At 39.8% G+C, this 19,385-nt stretch overlaps 1 protein-coding gene across 1 annotated transcript in view; it reads right to left on the bottom strand.

The window, feature by feature from the left end:
- Window positions 1-19,385, bottom strand: part of ECPAS (Ecm29 proteasome adaptor and scaffold) — a 58,823-nt gene that overhangs the window by 7,734 nt on the left and 31,704 nt on the right. The window contains exons 22-42 of the mRNA XM_066569731.1: window positions 19,148-19,320; window positions 18,576-18,677; window positions 16,671-16,794; window positions 15,617-15,762; window positions 14,625-14,679; window positions 13,795-13,909; window positions 12,803-12,868; window positions 12,441-12,558; window positions 10,552-10,719; window positions 9,603-9,682; window positions 8,740-8,845; window positions 8,070-8,117; window positions 6,975-7,096; window positions 5,755-5,905; window positions 4,908-4,973; window positions 3,117-3,206; window positions 2,574-2,640; window positions 1,848-1,939; window positions 1,692-1,758; window positions 1,266-1,457; window positions 62-270 (exon numbers count right to left, since the gene is read on the bottom strand). Of these exons, the coding sequence (XP_066425828.1) occupies window positions 62-270; window positions 1,266-1,457; window positions 1,692-1,758; window positions 1,848-1,939; window positions 2,574-2,640; window positions 3,117-3,206; window positions 4,908-4,973; window positions 5,755-5,905; window positions 6,975-7,096; window positions 8,070-8,117; window positions 8,740-8,845; window positions 9,603-9,682; window positions 10,552-10,719; window positions 12,441-12,558; window positions 12,803-12,868; window positions 13,795-13,909; window positions 14,625-14,679; window positions 15,617-15,762; window positions 16,671-16,794; window positions 18,576-18,677; window positions 19,148-19,320 (2,357 nt within the window). The remainder of the gene's footprint in view (window positions 1-61; window positions 271-1,265; window positions 1,458-1,691; window positions 1,759-1,847; window positions 1,940-2,573; window positions 2,641-3,116; window positions 3,207-4,907; window positions 4,974-5,754; window positions 5,906-6,974; window positions 7,097-8,069; window positions 8,118-8,739; window positions 8,846-9,602; window positions 9,683-10,551; window positions 10,720-12,440; window positions 12,559-12,802; window positions 12,869-13,794; window positions 13,910-14,624; window positions 14,680-15,616; window positions 15,763-16,670; window positions 16,795-18,575; window positions 18,678-19,147; window positions 19,321-19,385) is intronic.

Genomic DNA, 19,385 nt, shown 5'->3' with positions numbered 1-19,385 from the left:
CCTGATGTAAGGGCTGCACGCTGCTGGGCAGCCAACCATGAGGTGACAATTCCCTCTTTACCTTTCCAGTCCAGGTTCTCCCTGGCAGGCCTTGCAGCAGTGCAGAGAGGACCATTCCCAGATGTGGCGGTACAAGGGAGGTGGTCTGTTTGGCAATTGATGCCATGGCAGCTGCTCCCTGAGCTTTCATCTTCCAGGACTGGGACTGCAGAGCCTTCTGGGTGATGGATATTAACTCCTGCAAATACAGTCTGATCCCACCCTGAGTACCTGCATGTCAAATGGAGGAAAACTATAATTTTGCTACTAAACAAACATACCTTTGATCTTACTAAAAAAAAAAAAAAATCCCAAAAACAACACAACAAAAACCACCACAAGTGAACAAGACCAGTGCTACCCTGGAAAAAAAGAAAAAAACAGCCAGTTATAGATCTCTTGTCTCTTGGGGTTTTTCGCTATGAGATACATCAGAAAGGTCTACTTCAGGCAAAAGCGTGTAGAATTCCACCCAGTCTGGTTGAAGGTGGGTTCTTTTCTAGGGGTTCCAAATACAGTCTTTATTGAGTATTTAGACACAGAGCTTATGTCAGTCCTTCCATATAGCAGACACTAGACATTGTGTTAGCCTGTTTCTAAGGAATATAATGTCTTTTTTTTTTTTCTTCCAAAAACAGGTCACTAGAGAACCTTTTCCAGCTCCTTTCTCAGCCTCCCGAAAAATCATCTGGTGACTGAGGAACCAAATCTTAAATCTGAAAGAGTCAGCAAGACAATACTATAATGCATCCAGATCTTCATCTATAGAAAGAACTGCACTTCTATAGCATAAATTCATTCATTGAATCTAAAACCAGAGGTATTGTCACAGAGATCTCCTAAAGAGAGAAAGGGCAAAGCCCCTGAAATTTGAAGTACGCAGCAGCCCTATATATAGAGGGCATATAAGGCTGGCATAAAAATTTCTGAAGATGTCTAGTTATCTGCACCATCAGGGCCATATTACAGTGGCATTCAGTGTATCACAATTTAAAAATACTTCTACTGTGTCTGTCCACCCTTGTGATCAATGCTCCTGTAATTATTTTAAATAGCCAGAGAAGGCAGACTTCATACAAGAAATCTAGAGCAAGGAAGAAAATAGAAACAAGCTTCCCAAATCTCTTACCATGAAAACTCTGTATTTTCAAAATGGAATTCCAGAAAGCATGCTACTCCTTGTCCCATGCTTTCCAGAAAGCTTTACTATTCTTAATACAACGTACCAGGTACATTTTCCTGCCAAACTTCAGTCCACAGAGTAGAATTCTCTTTCTCTCCTTTCTCTTCTTCAGGAACTTCATGCATCCCAAGAAAAGCCAATGGCAGCACCTGCTTGGCATGGTTCTTCAGTACATCTGGGCTGTAGCGTCCCATAGCATGCACAGTTAAAGCACAGCCTGCTCTGTAAACTGGCTCTGAAAGAGCAAAACAAGCACCTTATGACTGGGAAGCAGGATTATCCTTTTAACTGCTTGGTTTGCCTCTTGGAAAGCAGAGTAATGCACAGTATCATGTAACATTGTATAGGAATTATTCAGCCAGTGAAACCAAGCATCAGGACATAGAAATGTTTCTTTACTAGCTTTTGATGTCACCAGGAACTTTTTCTGCACTGTATTCTGTAAGTGAATGCCTCAAAAGCAACACACCTTCCTTCTCCATGTACCAGCTGCTGAGTTTGTGCAGCAGCTTCTCAGTGCTACTGTCTCGGGAAGTCTGTAAGGAGGAAGAGACTCAAATTATTCAAACGCTTCAAAGAAGACCACCTATAAAGAAGCAAAATAAAATTTACAAGCCCAACTTACCCTGACTAGGTGCCCCATAGCAAAGGCAAAAGACTTCTGTACCACACTGTTGCGATCAGTCAGGCCACTAAGTAAAGCACTCATAAGTTTGCCTGTTGGAAGAGACTTTACTTTATCAGAAACATTATGTTTTGTTACTCTGGCAAGAATTGCAATAACCTGCATTTCATTAGATTGCCTGAATTTATGCATTTTCCCTCACTGCATGTATGCGGGGTTATTAAGTCTCTAAGTCCTTTTGTTTAAACTAGTGCTAGTGTTTTGCACACCTTGACTGATAATGTTTCTATATGCAAGCACTCCATGCTTTCAGCTTCATTTCTGTTTTGCAATAGAAAGGTGAGGTTCTTTCTACTATCACAAGAGACCCAATGAAGCAAAGTTGCTGTTCATGGTCCACCCATAGCTCAAGTTGAAAGAACAATGCATAGTGACGGTGCTGCACTAACATAGGCATTGTTAGACTGCTCCAAGAAAAACCAGAAATATTTTTGCCTATTCCTACTCAGTGCTAGTGAATTCCTCAACTCCTTCCTCTACCTCTTCCAGCTTGGTGGGGTACCGAACCTACTTCAAGCATGCCAATATCAAACAAAAAAGGTAACTTCAAACAGCTCTCTGATAAAAATAAACATGTAACAATCATTCTTGTGCTAAACTCAAGGGAAGAAATACCACAGCAACAAAAAGTCCCTTTAAATCCTGACACTAAGAGACAAACCTTACCTGAATAAGGTGTTAAGTCTTGAGGGCACTGTGTGGTTAATGACACAATTACACTGGCACAGCCCCCCTGGAAGATTGCAAGGGAAAACAGAGGTAAGATAAAACAATATTTGCCACTGGTTATTATTGTTAATACTTGCTACCTGCACTTGTAAGTCATGATCTACATCCGCTGACCTCTGTTCTTATAATCCAAGATCACTAAGAGTAGAAGCAGTAAAAGTTTGCAAAACATGAATGACAAGAATTGAAATAGGAAGTGAAAAAGGAATCACAGTCAGGATAGATGATCCTAGAAGATTTGCAGCAATTGCAGCAATTTTGCACTCAGAGCACAGCAGCCATGTAGCCTAGAGGAGGCTAGGGCAGCACACATTCAGTAGAGTGATGTAGTGGAGTGGGGCTCAGATGTCAAATGACTCCAGTATCTATCCACCCAAGCTGTTGCTTTAAAAGACATGGTCAAAGGAACTATATTTACATTGACACTGCTCTATACTCCTTTCTTCATTTCCAAAAGAACTATTAAAACCACAGACATACCTTTGTGCCAAGGCCAACTCCACTTTTGATCAGTTCACACAACCGAGGGACCAACTCACCGAGGACAGACACGTCCAAATACTGCAAGCTCTAGAGAAAGGCAAGAGACAGGGAGAGAGAGAAAAAAAAGTTAAAAAAGAGAAAGGTAATGATGATAACTGAAGTTGGTGTATTTCTAGCACAGGCTGCCTCAGCACTGCTGGCTGGTCCTGATCTGAATCACAAGAGCTTGCTGCATGATGAGAAAAAGCCCACATGAAGTGGATTCCACCATATACAGATTCTCCTGTCTCACTTCTCTGTTGAGCTGACCTTGCTAAAACTACCATTTGCTTAACTGATGTTCTCTGGCATTCCAACTCTTCAGGAAGCCTGAAACTAACACACATGTGAGAACGAGATGCAAAGGCATCTGTATCTTAAGACAAAACCCAACATTTTCCCAGCTCCCTGAAACCAGGAAGCAACAATATATCCAAACTAGGGCCAAATATATCCAAAACTGGGCCTCATGTTACCAGCACTCTATGTAACACATTGTTTCCAGAGGGGATATCCATTCTCTAGCAAATTCAAGGATCAAAGACATACTAAATGAATGTAACTTCATGAGTTTCCAAAGTCAGATCAACTGTTACTTCCCCCTCCATCACTGGTATGGTAAAGGAAATATCCATATAAACTCCCAGCCAGCCCCAGAAGAGGGCTTTGCTCATAAGAGGAGGTTGCTCATAAGCCACGACATCTTCACAATACTCCAAGAAAGCCATTACTATCTCTCCCCTACCCTACAGAAGCCAAATCAATGATCAGGGCACACAGCTGCTCCCCCAGGGCTGGCAGGGTAGGGCATGGCCTGGAGGAGGGACAGCAGCAGCTGCTGCAGCCTGCAGGGTTGCAGCAAGTACACTTTTACATGGGGCCTTTCATTCCCAACTGCTTTACACTCTATTTATAGAGAGCACTTCACCTGACCCCAAAACTCAACTCCAATGTTGTTATGTACAGGAGGACTTGCTGTTGCTGTTTTTCCAGAAGTCAAGGAAACAATAAATTGTTCTGGTGGCTACAACTCCCCTAAAACTTGCTCAACCCTCACATTCTCCAACTGCCCACATGCCCCAGGCATGCAATGCCTGAGTAGAAAAAAGGTGCCTTTTTTTGGGAAGGTTGCTACAGAGAACAAGGAGTTCTGTCAGGACAGATCCTACAGCACAGCATCTAGCTATCAGCAACTTCTCCTCCAGCAGCAGGAAACACTGGTGCTAAACACCACTTGCTGACAGGGCTTCCAGTGATTTCAGCATCTTCTCTAACCACCTCCACCATGAAAGTATGGGCAAGGCCCAGATAGGAATATCTAAGGCACCACAAGGCAATGGTTGAACAGCATTTATGCCTTACCAACAGTGACTATCATCAACTGAAGACCCCGGTGAGAAATTGGTTTTGGACTTGTGGGCTAGAGATGAAAAGACATGCTAGCTAACATAACCCAGAATCAGCTGAGGCCCCATCCAAAGAAAAGCACTTGAAGGATGCCCTTTTCATCAAAGCGGGCAGGTCTTTAGATGAGGAAGCAATCCATCTAACTCCAAGTGGAGCTAAGTTATTCACAACTGATCTGAGGGGAAAGCACTGGTGCCATGATGAGAAGTCTGTACATGAAAAAGGAAGTGGACACACAGCCACATGGAGATGTGATAAGAGATATTCTGTAAAGCTTCCATTTTAATTCCTCTTGTTCTAAAACATACCTCACACTGGAACCCTTCTGAAATCAATACTTACCATGTTAATGGTTTCCATCATGGGAGATGACTTGACAGCACTAAGTCTGGCACTATCCATTGCAGTCTAAAAACAAAGAAACAAACAGAAAAAAAACCCAAACAAATCCAAGTGTAAACACAACATGAAAACAGTAGAAAGAACAACAACATCAGCTGTAACTCACTACCTTACACTAAAACCTATTTCAGCTGCATCAAGAAAGAAATTATGCCTACAGACTATGATTGTTTCCCCTTCAGAGAGAGACAGATGTTCTAGAGGGAGAGAGAGAGGAAGAGAAAATAAAGGTGGGAGAAAAGAGATAAAATCTCACACTGAACTGTTCACATTGTTTACTCCTTTTTCATTTGCAAAGGGATAATCTAATTGAATCACAATGAAATTAGCTAAATTTGTTTCTAATCAATGGGTTTCAATCACTTTCTCAAGAAGACTGTGATTGCTTAATATGGTTCTTTGACAACAATTAAAGAACAGAGTGCTGACAACATCCACCTCCAGCTCACAGTGCTACAGCACACCTTCCAATTGAAGTTATATGAAGTCCTGAAGGTAATCTCTTGGGAAAAACAGTGGTGACATTTAAAAACAGATTACTAAAATTGCTCTTTATTTTGAAAACATACAGTGGTCTAAGGAATAAAAATAATCCCAATCCTTCAAAAAAACTCCACATTTGTCCAGTCATATTCCATGACCAAACTTTTTAATAACTTATTAGCTATTTCTCTTTGCTTTTGGAACACCTCTCTACCAAATCTGCTATTTTTCTGTTCAATGAATGAAGATTAAATCTTTGTCATCTTTGCTCTGTTGATATTTCCTCTGTTATAGCTGCACTTACTTTCTCTTGATCTGTTGCAGAAAAACTCAAATAATTGAGGACTTGAGGCTCCAGCACACTCAAGGATTCCAACAGGGCTGGGATAAGTTTTGGTGCATGAGGTTTCAGCATAGACCCAGCACTTTTACTGATCTTCACAAGAGTGTTAATGCTGGAAAAGGATTAAAGGGTAGGTCAACACAGATACACACAAAATGATCTGAAAAGCCTCTCTCATCTACTGTAATCCAGATATACTAACATACATGTTCCTTCAAACAAAAATGTGCAATTTTTGCTTAAACAAAATTATTCCCTAGCCCTAGGCTTCCAAGGGATGTTATGTATATTTTGGGCAGAATTGTTTACTTTGGCCCTGGAATCACAAAGGGAATGGGCAAAGAGGTACTACTGCAGAGAGATAAGGAAGAAATAACACACCCCCCAGTGTTTTAAACAAGCACTGGGCAAAGTCACCCTGAGACATTCATTGTCTCTGCCCAAGAAAAGATAAGTTACAATAATCTATTCAAACCTTACTAGTCAGTTTCAGACTGATCACATCTCTAATGCTGCATTTTGAAAAAGGGGTTTTATATATTCAAAATGAATGAAAAAAGTTCAGGAAATACCCTTTTGTTAGAAGGCTTTCCTAATAATTATTTTTGTGAAGACCAGCTATCTATTCTTCAACTCTGAATTTTCCAGTTTTTCTGACCCTCAGTCAAAGGAAAGAATAAACAAGTTTATAAATTGACAAGTATATAAAGTCCCTACCCATCAAGGAACATTGAACTGTTACATGACATAAAATGTATTTGAACAGTGTGATCAAATGCAGCCACATGTGGGATGTGAACTGTCAATATTCATAAGAACTTGTGAAATCAGACACGGCTGTTTGAAGAACCATGGGACTTTTTGTTTGCAACCAGAACAAATATGCCAGTCCCAAAGGACAGCCTAAGCATGGCACACTGCTTCTGGATCAGCCTGCCATTTGTACAGGGAGAAAAGAACTTCCTGCTGGGAACTGAATCTGGGCATTTGCAGAGAGGCCAAATACTCCCAAAAGACTGGGCTGCTGTTTAAACTCTGTGAAAAAAGAACTCAGCAGGAAAGCTCTTTTGGGGAGCAACTTGTCACTTCAAACACAAAGAACATTCTGCATCTCAGGTGAATAAGCTTAGTGTCTTTGGTCAAGACCCGACCCCCAGGAACTTTCATAGGGCAAAACTAACCTGAGAGATCGAACTTCAGCAACTGTGCTTACTATTCCTTTGTCTAGGAGGCAAGGGAGCAACACAGCTATTGTCTTCTGACCTGCTGCTCCTTTAGAGGGGTCACACATTTTCACACAGACCTGGGGACAGGTGAGAATCAGTGCTGTAAACATGTACAAACCTCCCCCACAGATTATATTAAAGCACCATATGTTCGGACAGAAGAAGCCAACAGCAACTAAACAAACTGCTCATGGCCAAGCCCAGGCTCTGTTACACCTTCGTCTTCTCTCCACAAGGTAGTTAAGCCAACTAAGTCAAGTCAACTACAATCTACTTCCAGAAAAGGTAAATTCAGAGCCCAGCAGGCCTTGACCTGAATCTGGATGAACAGATTAATCAAACAGCCTCTCAGTTGAAGAACAGCCTATCTCAGCCACAGGGACTCAACCACTCCACACAGCAGAGCAGCAAGTCACAGAGGAGAACAGATTCTGCAATCACAACCTTTCACAACATTTGGAACCAGATCCTCACTTGCAGCATTAAAATGTCATGCACTATGAAGACTGTGATTTCAAACATAGCACTTTAGATACCCTGCCACCCATATGACTTTTTCAGAGGATCACCAAACAAAATATCAAGTGTGTACTACACCCAAAAAACCTTGTCAGTAACAGCATCACAGAGAAGTCCATACACAGTTACTCCACTTCATACCAGTGACGTACCAGCAGGCTTGGTCAACTACATCAGTCAGTCTTGGTAAACTGTTGAAGTTACAGTAAGTTTACTGAAATCCTACCCCCAAGTAATGAAAAAACAACATTGGAGCAAAAACCCACAGTTTAGTATATCCTTCCTTTGCTTGTATAGACCTTAACATCGCATTACCCTTAAGCAGCAGGACTTCACTAGCATCAATAAAAGTACAGGGGAGTGGTGATGCTTATTATGATTGCTCTCTTGGGCAGTCTTTCACAGTTCAGTCTTTCACAACTGGATCTTATATTAGAAATCCTCTGAATAAATACAGTCTAAGTCACCCCTGACATCAAAACCATACATGCCTTGTCTACATGTACATATGACAAAATTGTAGAGTTTTACCTTGCTTAAAGTTTTTAGGGCTAATTCTGCTGCCTTTCGCACAGTCTCCTAAAAAAAGAAGTTACCAATTACTTCTGTTATTTTTATTCTTCTAGAATTAGAAGAATTCGAATTCTCATTATTAGAATAATTAATATTAATAAGCATTAACACTAGAACAGACAAGGCTATCTTCTTGGCCAATACTTAATAGAAAGTAGCAATATCTTTAGAAGAAAGTATTAGAACATTGTTAAAAGATGGCTTTGGTCCATCTGAGTATCTGGTACAATCAATACATTGGCAGAGTTGAAACCCGGAAGGACCCAAAATCCAAGTTCAGCACACCATATATCACCATGTATCAGTTCAGCACACTAGAAGTCCAAAATAAATGTTTTTATATTCAAAAAGTTAACCAACTAATCAGGAATTCTTTTATATCAAGAAAAAATCTCAAATCATCTAGAAGTAGCCCAGCCAGAATGAAACCCAACACTTCAAACATAAAGAGAATTTTCAATGTGGCAAGGAAATTTTACTTTCAAGGAGCATGAATTTCTAGTATGCTTAATACTCAAAACTCCCACTGGCTTCAAGCTCACTTGTCAGAGAAATTTGTCTTTAAACCTCAGAGCTTGATCACTGTACTGTTTGTTGAAGATTTCTATTCAGTTCTCAGTTCCATTACCTTAATGTCATCTTGCACTCTGAAAAGGACTTCCCAAATCTCTGGAAGCTTGTCTATGACATCATCCAAAGGTCTTCCTCTTAGTAAGTCATTTAGTGCCAGACAACTGCAAACAGGGAATTTTATTTCTTTCACACAGTGTTCTTACTTGATATAGGTGTATATATTCAGATATCCTTATAAATATGAATAAATAGTTTAGAAAAATGAGAACTGTTTCACACTCCTTACTTTCCCCATACACTAAATCTACTCTGTCACAAGAATGTCTTCTTTGGCAGAGAAAAAAAAATGCTCAGTCATTCAGGAAAAACCTGAAACACTTGACAGGAAGTAAAAAAGGCTGCCGTGGTGAAAACTGCTACTGCAAACAATCCAGTGACAATGTTGTTTTAGTCTTCTCTTCTTTAAGCATACAATAAGAAGAAATCAAAATGATATGAAGTATAGAACTGAAATTAAAATGGAGGTTTTCAATACAGCATAGCTACAAACCATTAAAAACAAAAAGTAGTATGGTATACTGCTGCCAAGTACATAACTGTCAGATTGACAAGGCTTCTAAGAGAAAACATTATTCCAGATGTAAGGATGGGCAAGAACTAGTAACCAGAAAACTCAGTTCTTCAGACGATGTTGTTTAGTGTAAAGCAACATGCAATAAAAAATTCCAGGCAAATAGCTTCAAGATTGTGTCATATTTCCTAGGGCAGGCTTGGAAGTATGAGTACAAGGCTGGGCTGTATCCTGATGAAAGGATATGTCCTCTTTTCCTCCTCAACCTCTTAAGGTTAACAAGTTTACAGTGAACAAGAGAAAAGAACCGAGTTCAAAGACAAACCTAATACTTTTCCTGGCAATACCTGGATTCTCTGATCCTCCAAAGACTGCTGGTTAAGTTACTGATCAAATCCTCAAGAATTTCCTTCATGTACTTATCAACCTATAATTAATAAAAGGAAAAATCATGAGACAAGTACAGCTATGCATCCTTATCCAGTACTCTGTAAAAAAAGAGTCCTCTTGCACAAGACAACCTGCTTTCAGACACATCAGATGAACTAATGCTTGCCAGTGCTGTGCAAACTTTCTCCGACTGTGCTTTAGACACATCTTTCTCTGCACTGCTTGAGTGCTTAACATTGTGAAAGATTCAACAAGAAAAGTCCCCTATGGCCTTTATCAGCTGAACTGTTAAAATGCAACACCACACATGTATTTACTCAAGAAGCAGTTGTGCTTTAATGCGTGATTAGAGTGAACGACTTTACATTAAGATCAGCTTTCCTAGAGGAAAAAAATGCAAACCCAATTCCAAGCCTTGCAGAACCAGAGCAAGGGTATCTTATGAAAATCACTTATTCCTGAAATACACCTGGGAAGAGTGCTCCTCAAACAGATGGAATAGCCTCCAACCATGAGCTTCCTCCCACTTAAAAATTGAGGAACTATATTTAGATGATCTTACTTCGGGAAGGCATCTTAGGCCATAAGGATTCCTGAAAAACTTATCATAAGCAGTATCAAAGCAATATCAAAGTGGAAAGACCCCATTTTAAGTAAATCATAAATTTTAATGCTGGCTGCACAAACAAGGTCAGCAAAATCCTTTCACATACGAGAGAGAGTGCAAAACCTTTGTGCAAGCTCCAAGCTCATCCATGGAATTAAATACCTCCTTTCCAGCACAGTACCTCACCCCTTTCTGCACTGCCCCTCCTTTCACAAAATGCATCTGTCTGTCCCATGAGGATCTCCAAGACACTGCTGGCTGGCAACAAAGCCCCTTGCCACACTGTGCTGGTCACTCACCATGGACTTGTCAGTGACCAAGGCATTCCAAATGCTGGTCATTGCCTGCCGAATGCCCAGGTTGGGGTCAAACTGGTAACGGTAGAGCCGGGGAAGAAGTTGGGGCAAAAATGGAGCCAGCTGCTCTCCAGCCTTGGCAGCTATCACATTGAAACCAAAAGCTGCTCCCTGAAATAACAACGAAATAGTATCTGTTGAAACATTTTTCACTCACCCAGTTATTGCTCATGGGCACATCACAGTCAGAAGCAAAACTGACTGACATAGTTCAGATTTAGACCAGATCAAAAGGTCTAGAATGGTACTAGAATTAGCCCATCCTCACTGTTACAGTAACACAGTAATCTCACACTCAGCAGACAACATACTACTTCAAAACTTTCTTCCAACCTTAAATTCAAGATACTGATTGATCTCATTTGCAGAAATAGTAGTGGTGAATTAAAACTCAGATTTATACAGATTTAAATACGTTCTTCAAAACGAGATTCTTTGTTGGCTAAACTGGTGGGGGTGGGCCACTGCTTCCTTAAAAATCGGCTGATTTAGAAAAATTAGAGTAACTCAGAAACTGAAAACTTAAAACCAAAATAACTTCACCTTATTTCTAAAACCTGAAATTTCTGGGGACTATAATTTTGCATCTGTCCATATTTACTTTAAACTTCAGTATTTTTCTATGACCTTTTCTTTCTCCAACACTGTCTGTTCCACTGTCACTTCTAATACAGTGGAACTGACGCTTGCCTATGAGGTCCCACGAGATTTGGCAGGATAGCCCAAGAAGAAATTACTCAATGAAGACAGTGCAGTGACTGCCTCTAATGACTGCCTGTTTTCTGACTTGCGGTGTCAAAAGCTGCCACTCAAACCCCACACTAGGGATTTCAAAGGACAGGATGTATCGCTTGGGTTAATCTAGAAAACAGCAATAAAGACACATTTTCAGTTAGGACCACTGCCATGAAAAGCAAGTAGCTGCAGAAAATGTAAGGAAAAGCAAGGCCTCCAAGGCCCTGAACAGCATGCTCTATTTAGCTCTTGAGGGGGATTTAGAGCACAGATTTCCAGATGTCCCCTTCAAATTAAAAGATTTTGTAAATTCTTCATATCCCAAAGCTCAACCCACACCTTCTAAATAGATTTTTTTGGACTCATCTGGGCTAGAGAAATTCCACAAGGGTCAGGAACCTAACTACGCTCCCATGCTTTTGAAGTCACGGTGCTGAGGGAGGTCTTGAGACATGATGAATTGTCAAACTCTGGATGAGAGTTAAAGCTAGGACTTGTTTTTTGCTCTAAGTGGTGTTGTCAGGGACTCAAAACAAGTTCTTCCATGCTTCTGTGAAGCCAGTGAATAGTACACCTAAATCTTCAAGCTTATGATGCTCCTTTTTTCACCTGGAAGTGGATCCAACAGTATTTTGGCTTTGTTAAAGCTCCCAGCTGTTTTAAAATATCAAAACTTGAGTTAAAAAGGAATATTTTTGACAACAATGCTTTTTAGCAACTTACTGATTACTTTTTACTCTGCCTCCTTAAATAACAAAGATCACTTTCCCTGGCATCCAAAATTTCATCCAGTTTTCAAAACATTATCACTGTTCAAACACATTAAGGATTGTCCTTCTAAGCACACTCAAAAAAAATAACAGGATGTCAGATAATTCAGAGGGGAATGTAGGATTTTATGAATACTCTCATACCAAAGTTTTAAGAATTTCAAGCAATCCCAAATTTTTTTCTCAGCCTGCTAAATTTGTCTTGGACTATACGAAAGCATCAACACATGCAGTTATTCATAAAACATATAACCAGGAATAGAGAAATGGATTGTTGTTTCCAGAGTTCAGAGTGGGAATGGAAGTTGTATGAAAGCAGAGCATTACCTTACGAGAATTCCACATGGCATGATGGTTGGCCAGATTCATGAATTTGTACACCAGGTCTGGCTGATTGAGGTCACTAGCCAGTGAACAAAGCTCCTTATAGGTAGAAAGACCTTGACTTTGAAAAGTAGAAGCGAAATCAGTGTTACTATTTTTATTTAGACAAATGCTACAACACTAAAGCTATATTCAATTCACATTGTAAAGCAGGCAGAGAAAGGTGAGTAGCACAGCTGTATTACACAGAAATAGTTACAGTAAGTTAGAGAACAAGAAGGAACAAAATGTCAGGAAGCAGATTTTTTAGAGAATTCTGTTTCAGCACTGACTGTGTCTCTGTCAGACACTATCAGTAAACTTACCCATCTGGGGTTTTACTCAGACCTCCCTGAAATACCACGGTTTCTCCAGTCATCTCATGTTTGGCTCTGATAGAAAAGAAGTCCAGTATCAGCATTACCAAACTCTACAGTTGAATACACTGCAAACTACAGAACAGGTAATTTTGCTTTATTAACTCAGCAACTTCACATTTTTTTCAGTTCCAATCCCACAAAAAGCATACAGGTGGGCAAAGCTACACACACTGCAAGGAATGTCATTAACCTATATAATGTGTAATATTAAGGAGACATTACAGGAAGTGAGAGTTTTGCTGTGCAAAGGTAGAAAGTCAAAACACTGAATGATGACTTTTTAGTTCTGTCCAGACATGAGCTATATAATGGACAGCAAATCTGTACTTAAAAATGAAATAATATCATTTCCATCCATCTTATTTCTTCCTGCCTACAACCAATGAGTCCCTACACTCAAAGCCTAGGTTTCTATGATTCAGTGGCCAAACTACACCAGGTTAGACAGGAGAAGTCTATTAAAGAGCATTTCCAATACTGACCAACATGATCTCTAGCCATAAGTCTTGTAAGACCAGCATTTTTCATACTAAAGCTGACAAGAGACCATTAACAGCACTTAGCAAAAGGTGAGTTTCAGTACAAGCAAGTCACCACTTCCACAACATCATAATGTGCCGAGTTGCTGCAAGTGGTCATTGCTCTCTGCAATTACACAATGCAGCAAGTAGCAAATCTAAGTAAATCCCAACCCATTTGAACCCGCTTGAATCAGGACTGACATTATTTTGAAGCTTTGCTGAGTGGAACAAAACCAAAACAACTTCAGTCACCAAATACCCTAAGCCAATTTAAGAAATATTTGACTCTCTGTGAATGGATATTGGCTTGCCATTAACTCCAAAACATCTCTTTCCACACAAAAAAGAGGCACATTTTTATTCCCACTAGACACATAACTCAGAGTACTCTCCCACTGTGTTCTGAATTCACTGTACCTTTTCCCAGTCATAAGGGTATCAACGAGCGTAGTGACTAGCTCTTGCTGATCCTGTTCACTTCCTAGTTCATATATCAGCCCAAGACCTTTTGAAGCAACATCTTGACTAAGCTCTGCAAGAGATTTTACCAAGCAAAATTCAAGATAAGCAGTACACAAATTCCAAAAGTAAGGTTCAATCAAAATCACGACATAGCAAACACAGCTGTGTTGCACACAAACTTTGCATTCTGAAGCTGCAAATTGTTCTGAAGGCATAAACCCCTTCAAATTAGGTGACATCTTCATATAACTATTGTTACTGCGAGTTTTGAGACAGCAGAAAGAGTTCCAAGAGGCATAGGTATTCTCATATGCTAGTGGCACCAGAAATCAACTGTGGTAATACTCTCTTCAGCTTCAGTGAGCTTTGCATAGGCTGCTGGATGCCACTCTTTCCACTAGCTGCCATGGGTAGAGCTGTAAGCCAGAATGTGCTAGCTTGAAGAGGTCTCAGTGTTTCTATTCATGCAGAACTCTGTGATATGCATCCTGCTGCCCAAAACAGAGCTGAAGTAACACCACTTCTGTTACTACAGTCTGAAGGGGCAAATGCAGTGTGCTTTTTAGCCAAACACACAAAAAAGCTGTGCTTCTGATCTCTGCACATGATGCCTAGAAAAGAAATCATTCCTATCAACATAAGAAATGGGAAGTTTCTAGTCATCTTTTAATGCTGACAGAGTGTAGCTGACTATATGCAGCTGACTATATGCCTGTAGATAGATTCCCTCCAGTCTGCTGAATGGCAAGGAAAAGACACAATTTTTAAGATACAGCAGTACTTACCATCACTATCTGACAGAATTGAAACAAATGCACTTTGAATATCCTTGAGATGAGACTGTAAGATGAGAAAAGAGGACATTATTTTGAATCCTTCCTTTGGTCTCCAGACAAGTTTCTAACAGAGGCTACTGTATCAAAGGAGTTGCCCATTTGAGCTACACTTATGACAGGAATTGTCCTTGTTTAATACAAGGCAGCAAACATCATAAATCTGGATTGCAGCCAGATGGGGCTTTCTCCATCCCCAAATTGGTGAGCTTTGCCACCCCCCAACAAGGTGCACTGTTTAGATGAGTACAATATGAGGCAATGTTTTATATATAAAAATTTACATTTGCAAAGCAGCTTGTCCCAAAGCTCTTTATCAATACCTGTAGAGTACAAAATGGTTACTTGATCCCATCACAGTCCATAGTAACTCTATGCAGATAGAGGACATTTTGGTTGGGAATGTTTTATGTAGTCCTTGTATAGGACTTTTCACATTTTCTCATTATGGACAAGCACTTTATATTTAAAGTTCATAAAGTGCACCAAAAATACACAGCACACGAAGCACATTGTAACTGCTCTTGCATACCAAAGATAAATACAGTGAAACACTTAAGTTCTGCTCTCCTTCTGCTTCCCTCCTAGACCTCTCAAATATTATTCAAATATAAATCCTAAACACTATACAGATACCAAACTCTTCTTCCCAAGGGAGGATGTAGTGGTACTTCATCTTACAACAGCTATTTACATTGAGATTACTCTGACTTGGATGCAAGTCAGATGTTTACAAAGGTGACAAGCACCCTTGTTCATCTGCCAGATCATTTGTTCCTCTAGAAACAAAAGATAGGCCACATCTCAAAAACCCCTCAGTAAGGACTGTACCAGCACGTGGAGAAAAGAGACAATAGAAGTGAAGGGGAAGGAAGGGACAGAAACAAGATGAGAAGCAAAAACAGAGACGAGGAACCAGTGTTAGGAAAAGGCATAGTTCTTACCTTAATTGCTTTGTGGGTGCTCAGCTTTTTCACCAATGACAGAAGCCAGATGCAAGCTGCCTGTCTAACATGTGGGTTGGGACTGATGATGTACTTGTTCAAAATAAGGTCTAGGACCCAGGGCACCACGTCATTCACTTTCAAATCTATATGAAAAAAATAAAGGTGGAGGACAGGAACTCTGAGAACTGTCTCCACCCATTTAAATGGAAATAATGAAAAACCTAATGAACTCAAGAGTACTCATGTGACATCTTAATCTCTGCTTATTTAGGAACTCACTGGAATCACTGGGAAAGTAATAATAGTAGAATAAATAACAGACATGCAGAATTCTCCTAACTCTTCATGAATATGTTTTAGAGCCTGTGGCCAAGAAGAGGTACCATTCACATTGCCTAAGACTCAGGGCAAAACTTATTTTTTTGTTAAGTCCCACAATTTCTGGAGCAATGGCAAGGTTTAATTTTTACCACATGCTCAGCTTTCTGTACACTGCACATCTAAGACCACTCTCACAAAATTAAAACGTAGTGTTTGCAGGTCTGAGACTGATATTTACAATTGCCTGATTTGAAGCTAGCCTATTGTGACACTTGTATTTCAATGGGTACAGAATCTTAGTTCTTTAACAGAATTTCTGCATTTACTGCACGTAAATTTCACTTAATTGTATTACTTGAAGTTATTGGAAAACACTTGCAATTTGATTTTATAACCCTGTTTTCCTGTTCAGGGTTTAAAATGGTATTTTTAAAGATTTGTGTATTAAAACCCCAAAACTAACTCAACAAGGCAAACAAAAAAAAGAAAAAAACAAACACAGAGTCAAGTGGCAATGAAGTACATAAGCAGCTATTTAAACAGCCTTTTAAGGAAGTCGTCTGCCCTCTGAGCAGACGGACATGACAAGGTAAAACAATCTGTATATAACCACAAACACAAAACCTCTCTTGCATATTCTGTTATAAACCAAACACCACAGAAATGAAGCTTGGGGCTAAGTGTTAGCCCAGACATTTCCCAGCCTAGCCCCTGCATTAGGAAGACCTACCTGGCGGAGGGATATATTCCTCCTCTGTGACTGTCCATGCATCCCGCGCAGCCACTGAGCTGGTTCCAACAGCAGCACTGGTAATAGCTTCACCAACAGTGAACTGCAGCTCTATCTGTTTGGCCTGAAAAACACATCAGAGCATCACTGCCAGTACTAACGAAGCATACACCAGAACTTCTGGCACTTAATCCACAAAACCACAGCCTCTCAGTCCTAGTCCCAATGTTCAGCACCAATTTACAGCAAGATCACTCTTCTGGTGAGCTTCTGAGACTATGTGGCACCTCAGACCCACTAAAGTTGATGAAAAATGAGGCAATGCCAAACTGTCTGACATGAATGATAAAAGCTAAATTTCCACGTTTTTTTAAAGCATATCTTTGACAAAGTATTTACTAGTCTCTGCAGAAGCTCAACTTGGTGAAAAGAAAGAATTCAATAGAATGAAAATAAAACAAAGTTAAAATTATGCTGATAGTGATTAGTGAAAATTACTATGGCTTAACTATAATAGGGAGTACTGAAAGAATCTCCTGTAATTCCATCCAGAAGCTGATGTCTTAAAAGATGCAGAAACCTTTTTTTCACATTAAAAGAATTCAGATGGTACTTGTTTTGCTTCACTGTCCTCCTTACACTATCCTCTGAGCCTTCAGGAACAAGACAAGCCACTTTCTTTTCAGTACTTATGATGAATTTTATGTTATAAGAATTGGTTTCCATAACTGCTGAGTACCTCCTAGATAGTTTTCCTTATGCTCTAGAAGTACAAAATGCTCAGGGCTCTTGGAGAATTAAGCCCTTAGCTTCCTACAATCTAAGACAAATAGGTTTTTTTTCAAGTACACCTTTTATAAGGGAAGTTGTAATGTCCCCATGCAGTTACAGGGGAAAACATGGTACCCAGAAACATCTTTTGTTGTTTGGGTACACAGTATTCTCAGTATTTTTAGTCGTCTAAGTATAGTGATAGGACAAGTGGTTAAAGGTTTCAAACTGAGAGTAGGCTTAGATGAACTATTAGGAAGAAATTATTTACTGTGAAGGTGGTGAGGCACTGGAAGAGGTCTCTAAATAGATGCCCCAACCCTGGCAGTGCTCAATGTCAGGTTGGATTGGGCTTTGAGCAACTTGGTCTCGTGTGAAGTGTCCCTGCCCTGTCAACAGTAGAGGGGTTGGAACTAGATCACCTTTAAGGTCCCTTCCAGCTCAAACTATTCTATAATTCTATGGTTCTTGCATGTTTGATCAGACCAGAATTGGAGCACTCAGCAAAGCAGGCCTGTCTGATACTCAACAGCCACTTCTACAATGCAGAATCCTATGTCAGTATCAGCAAGGAAGAAGGGTACTAAAAAAGCTTTTTTTATTTAATTTTGTTATCTAGCATATTGCAATAAGTATAGAAGCTCTGAATACTGTAAAAGAATGCAGTGTACTTCAATAATGAATTTAGATGGACAAGATATATATATATATTTCTATAAACTTCCAATTCAAGTGAGTTGTATTAGCTAATGTAGCTCAGAGGTATTCCTATTACCTACTTTCAGGGTACTTTTGAAGGCCAAAGTACAGGCCTAAGGCTTCAATAATATAAGCTCTGGAGATTTTAAACATACAGTGTACAAAAAAAATATCTATAAGCCTCTTGGAGGGGAATGAGTATTTCCTCAGACTGAGGCAGAGACCTAGACTAGCAAGTTTTTAAACTGTGGCATAAAGCCATGTACCAGCCCCAAGTCTATCTCTGCTCTCTATTTCAAGGCAGTTTTAAAAAACCCAGAGGCACTTTTACAAAAAGTCAACTCCCTTTGTAAATCTGGCTCTAGAGTACATAAAGAGCACCCAAAGAGAAATATTCACTGTAGTATAAAGGCTAATACACTGATAGTGTCTCACCTCCACAGAATCCATTAAACCCTGCAGCAGTAGCTTCTGGTGGGGAAAATCTTCATCTCCCACTGGGAAGTAACCTAATGTTTGTATTGCTCGTTCCTTCATCTTAAATATAAACAAAAAATAACACCATCATATAACCTTCCTGTAAGTCCATAAGATGCACTTTAAACCCACTACTTCTCACCCTTGCTGAAGTTTCACTCAAGGTATCAGATGTACATGCAAGCAGCTTATTAGATCAATCAATGCACCTCTTTTCAAAAGTAGATCAGAACAAATGTCCTGTTACCTTTGAGGATTATATGCAGGTAGAAGAAGATATTCCCATTTTTCTTGAATTAAAATGAAGACTATTCATATTTTTACCTCTTAAGCCCCTAGTTATGACTATAGAAAACACAAGTGATCAGTGCTAAACAATATTAGAAAGACCTAGACCCTAGCCAACTCACTAAAGCCAACAAAAAGCCTAATTCCTTTAAAAAACAAGGCTGAGTTCAGCATGTAATACATATACCTAGTGAGCATTCAAGAAATGAACAGGAATCACACAAACACTACAAAAATCTTGCCTTATTTGTTTCCTTGCTGGAAGGGATTCGGGCCAGTAAGTTTTCAACAAGTTGCAGCTTTGTAAATCCTGTTCCTTCATTGGGGATTGGCAAGGGGCCATTCCTGCCAATCTCTCCAAGAGCCATACAAGCACCCACCACAAGGAAGGGAGAGGTACTGTCCAAAAAAGAACCTACAGGGAAAAGCAAACCAGGATGACTCAGATTTTGTATTATTATTTAGCAGTGGACAGACACT

This window comes from Molothrus aeneus, chromosome Z, assembly GCF_037042795.1.
Source record: "Molothrus aeneus isolate 106 chromosome Z, BPBGC_Maene_1.0, whole genome shotgun sequence".
Classification (NCBI taxonomy): domain Eukaryota; kingdom Metazoa; phylum Chordata; class Aves; order Passeriformes; family Icteridae; genus Molothrus; species Molothrus aeneus.
This window is presented reverse-complemented; position numbering and strand designations above follow the sequence as displayed.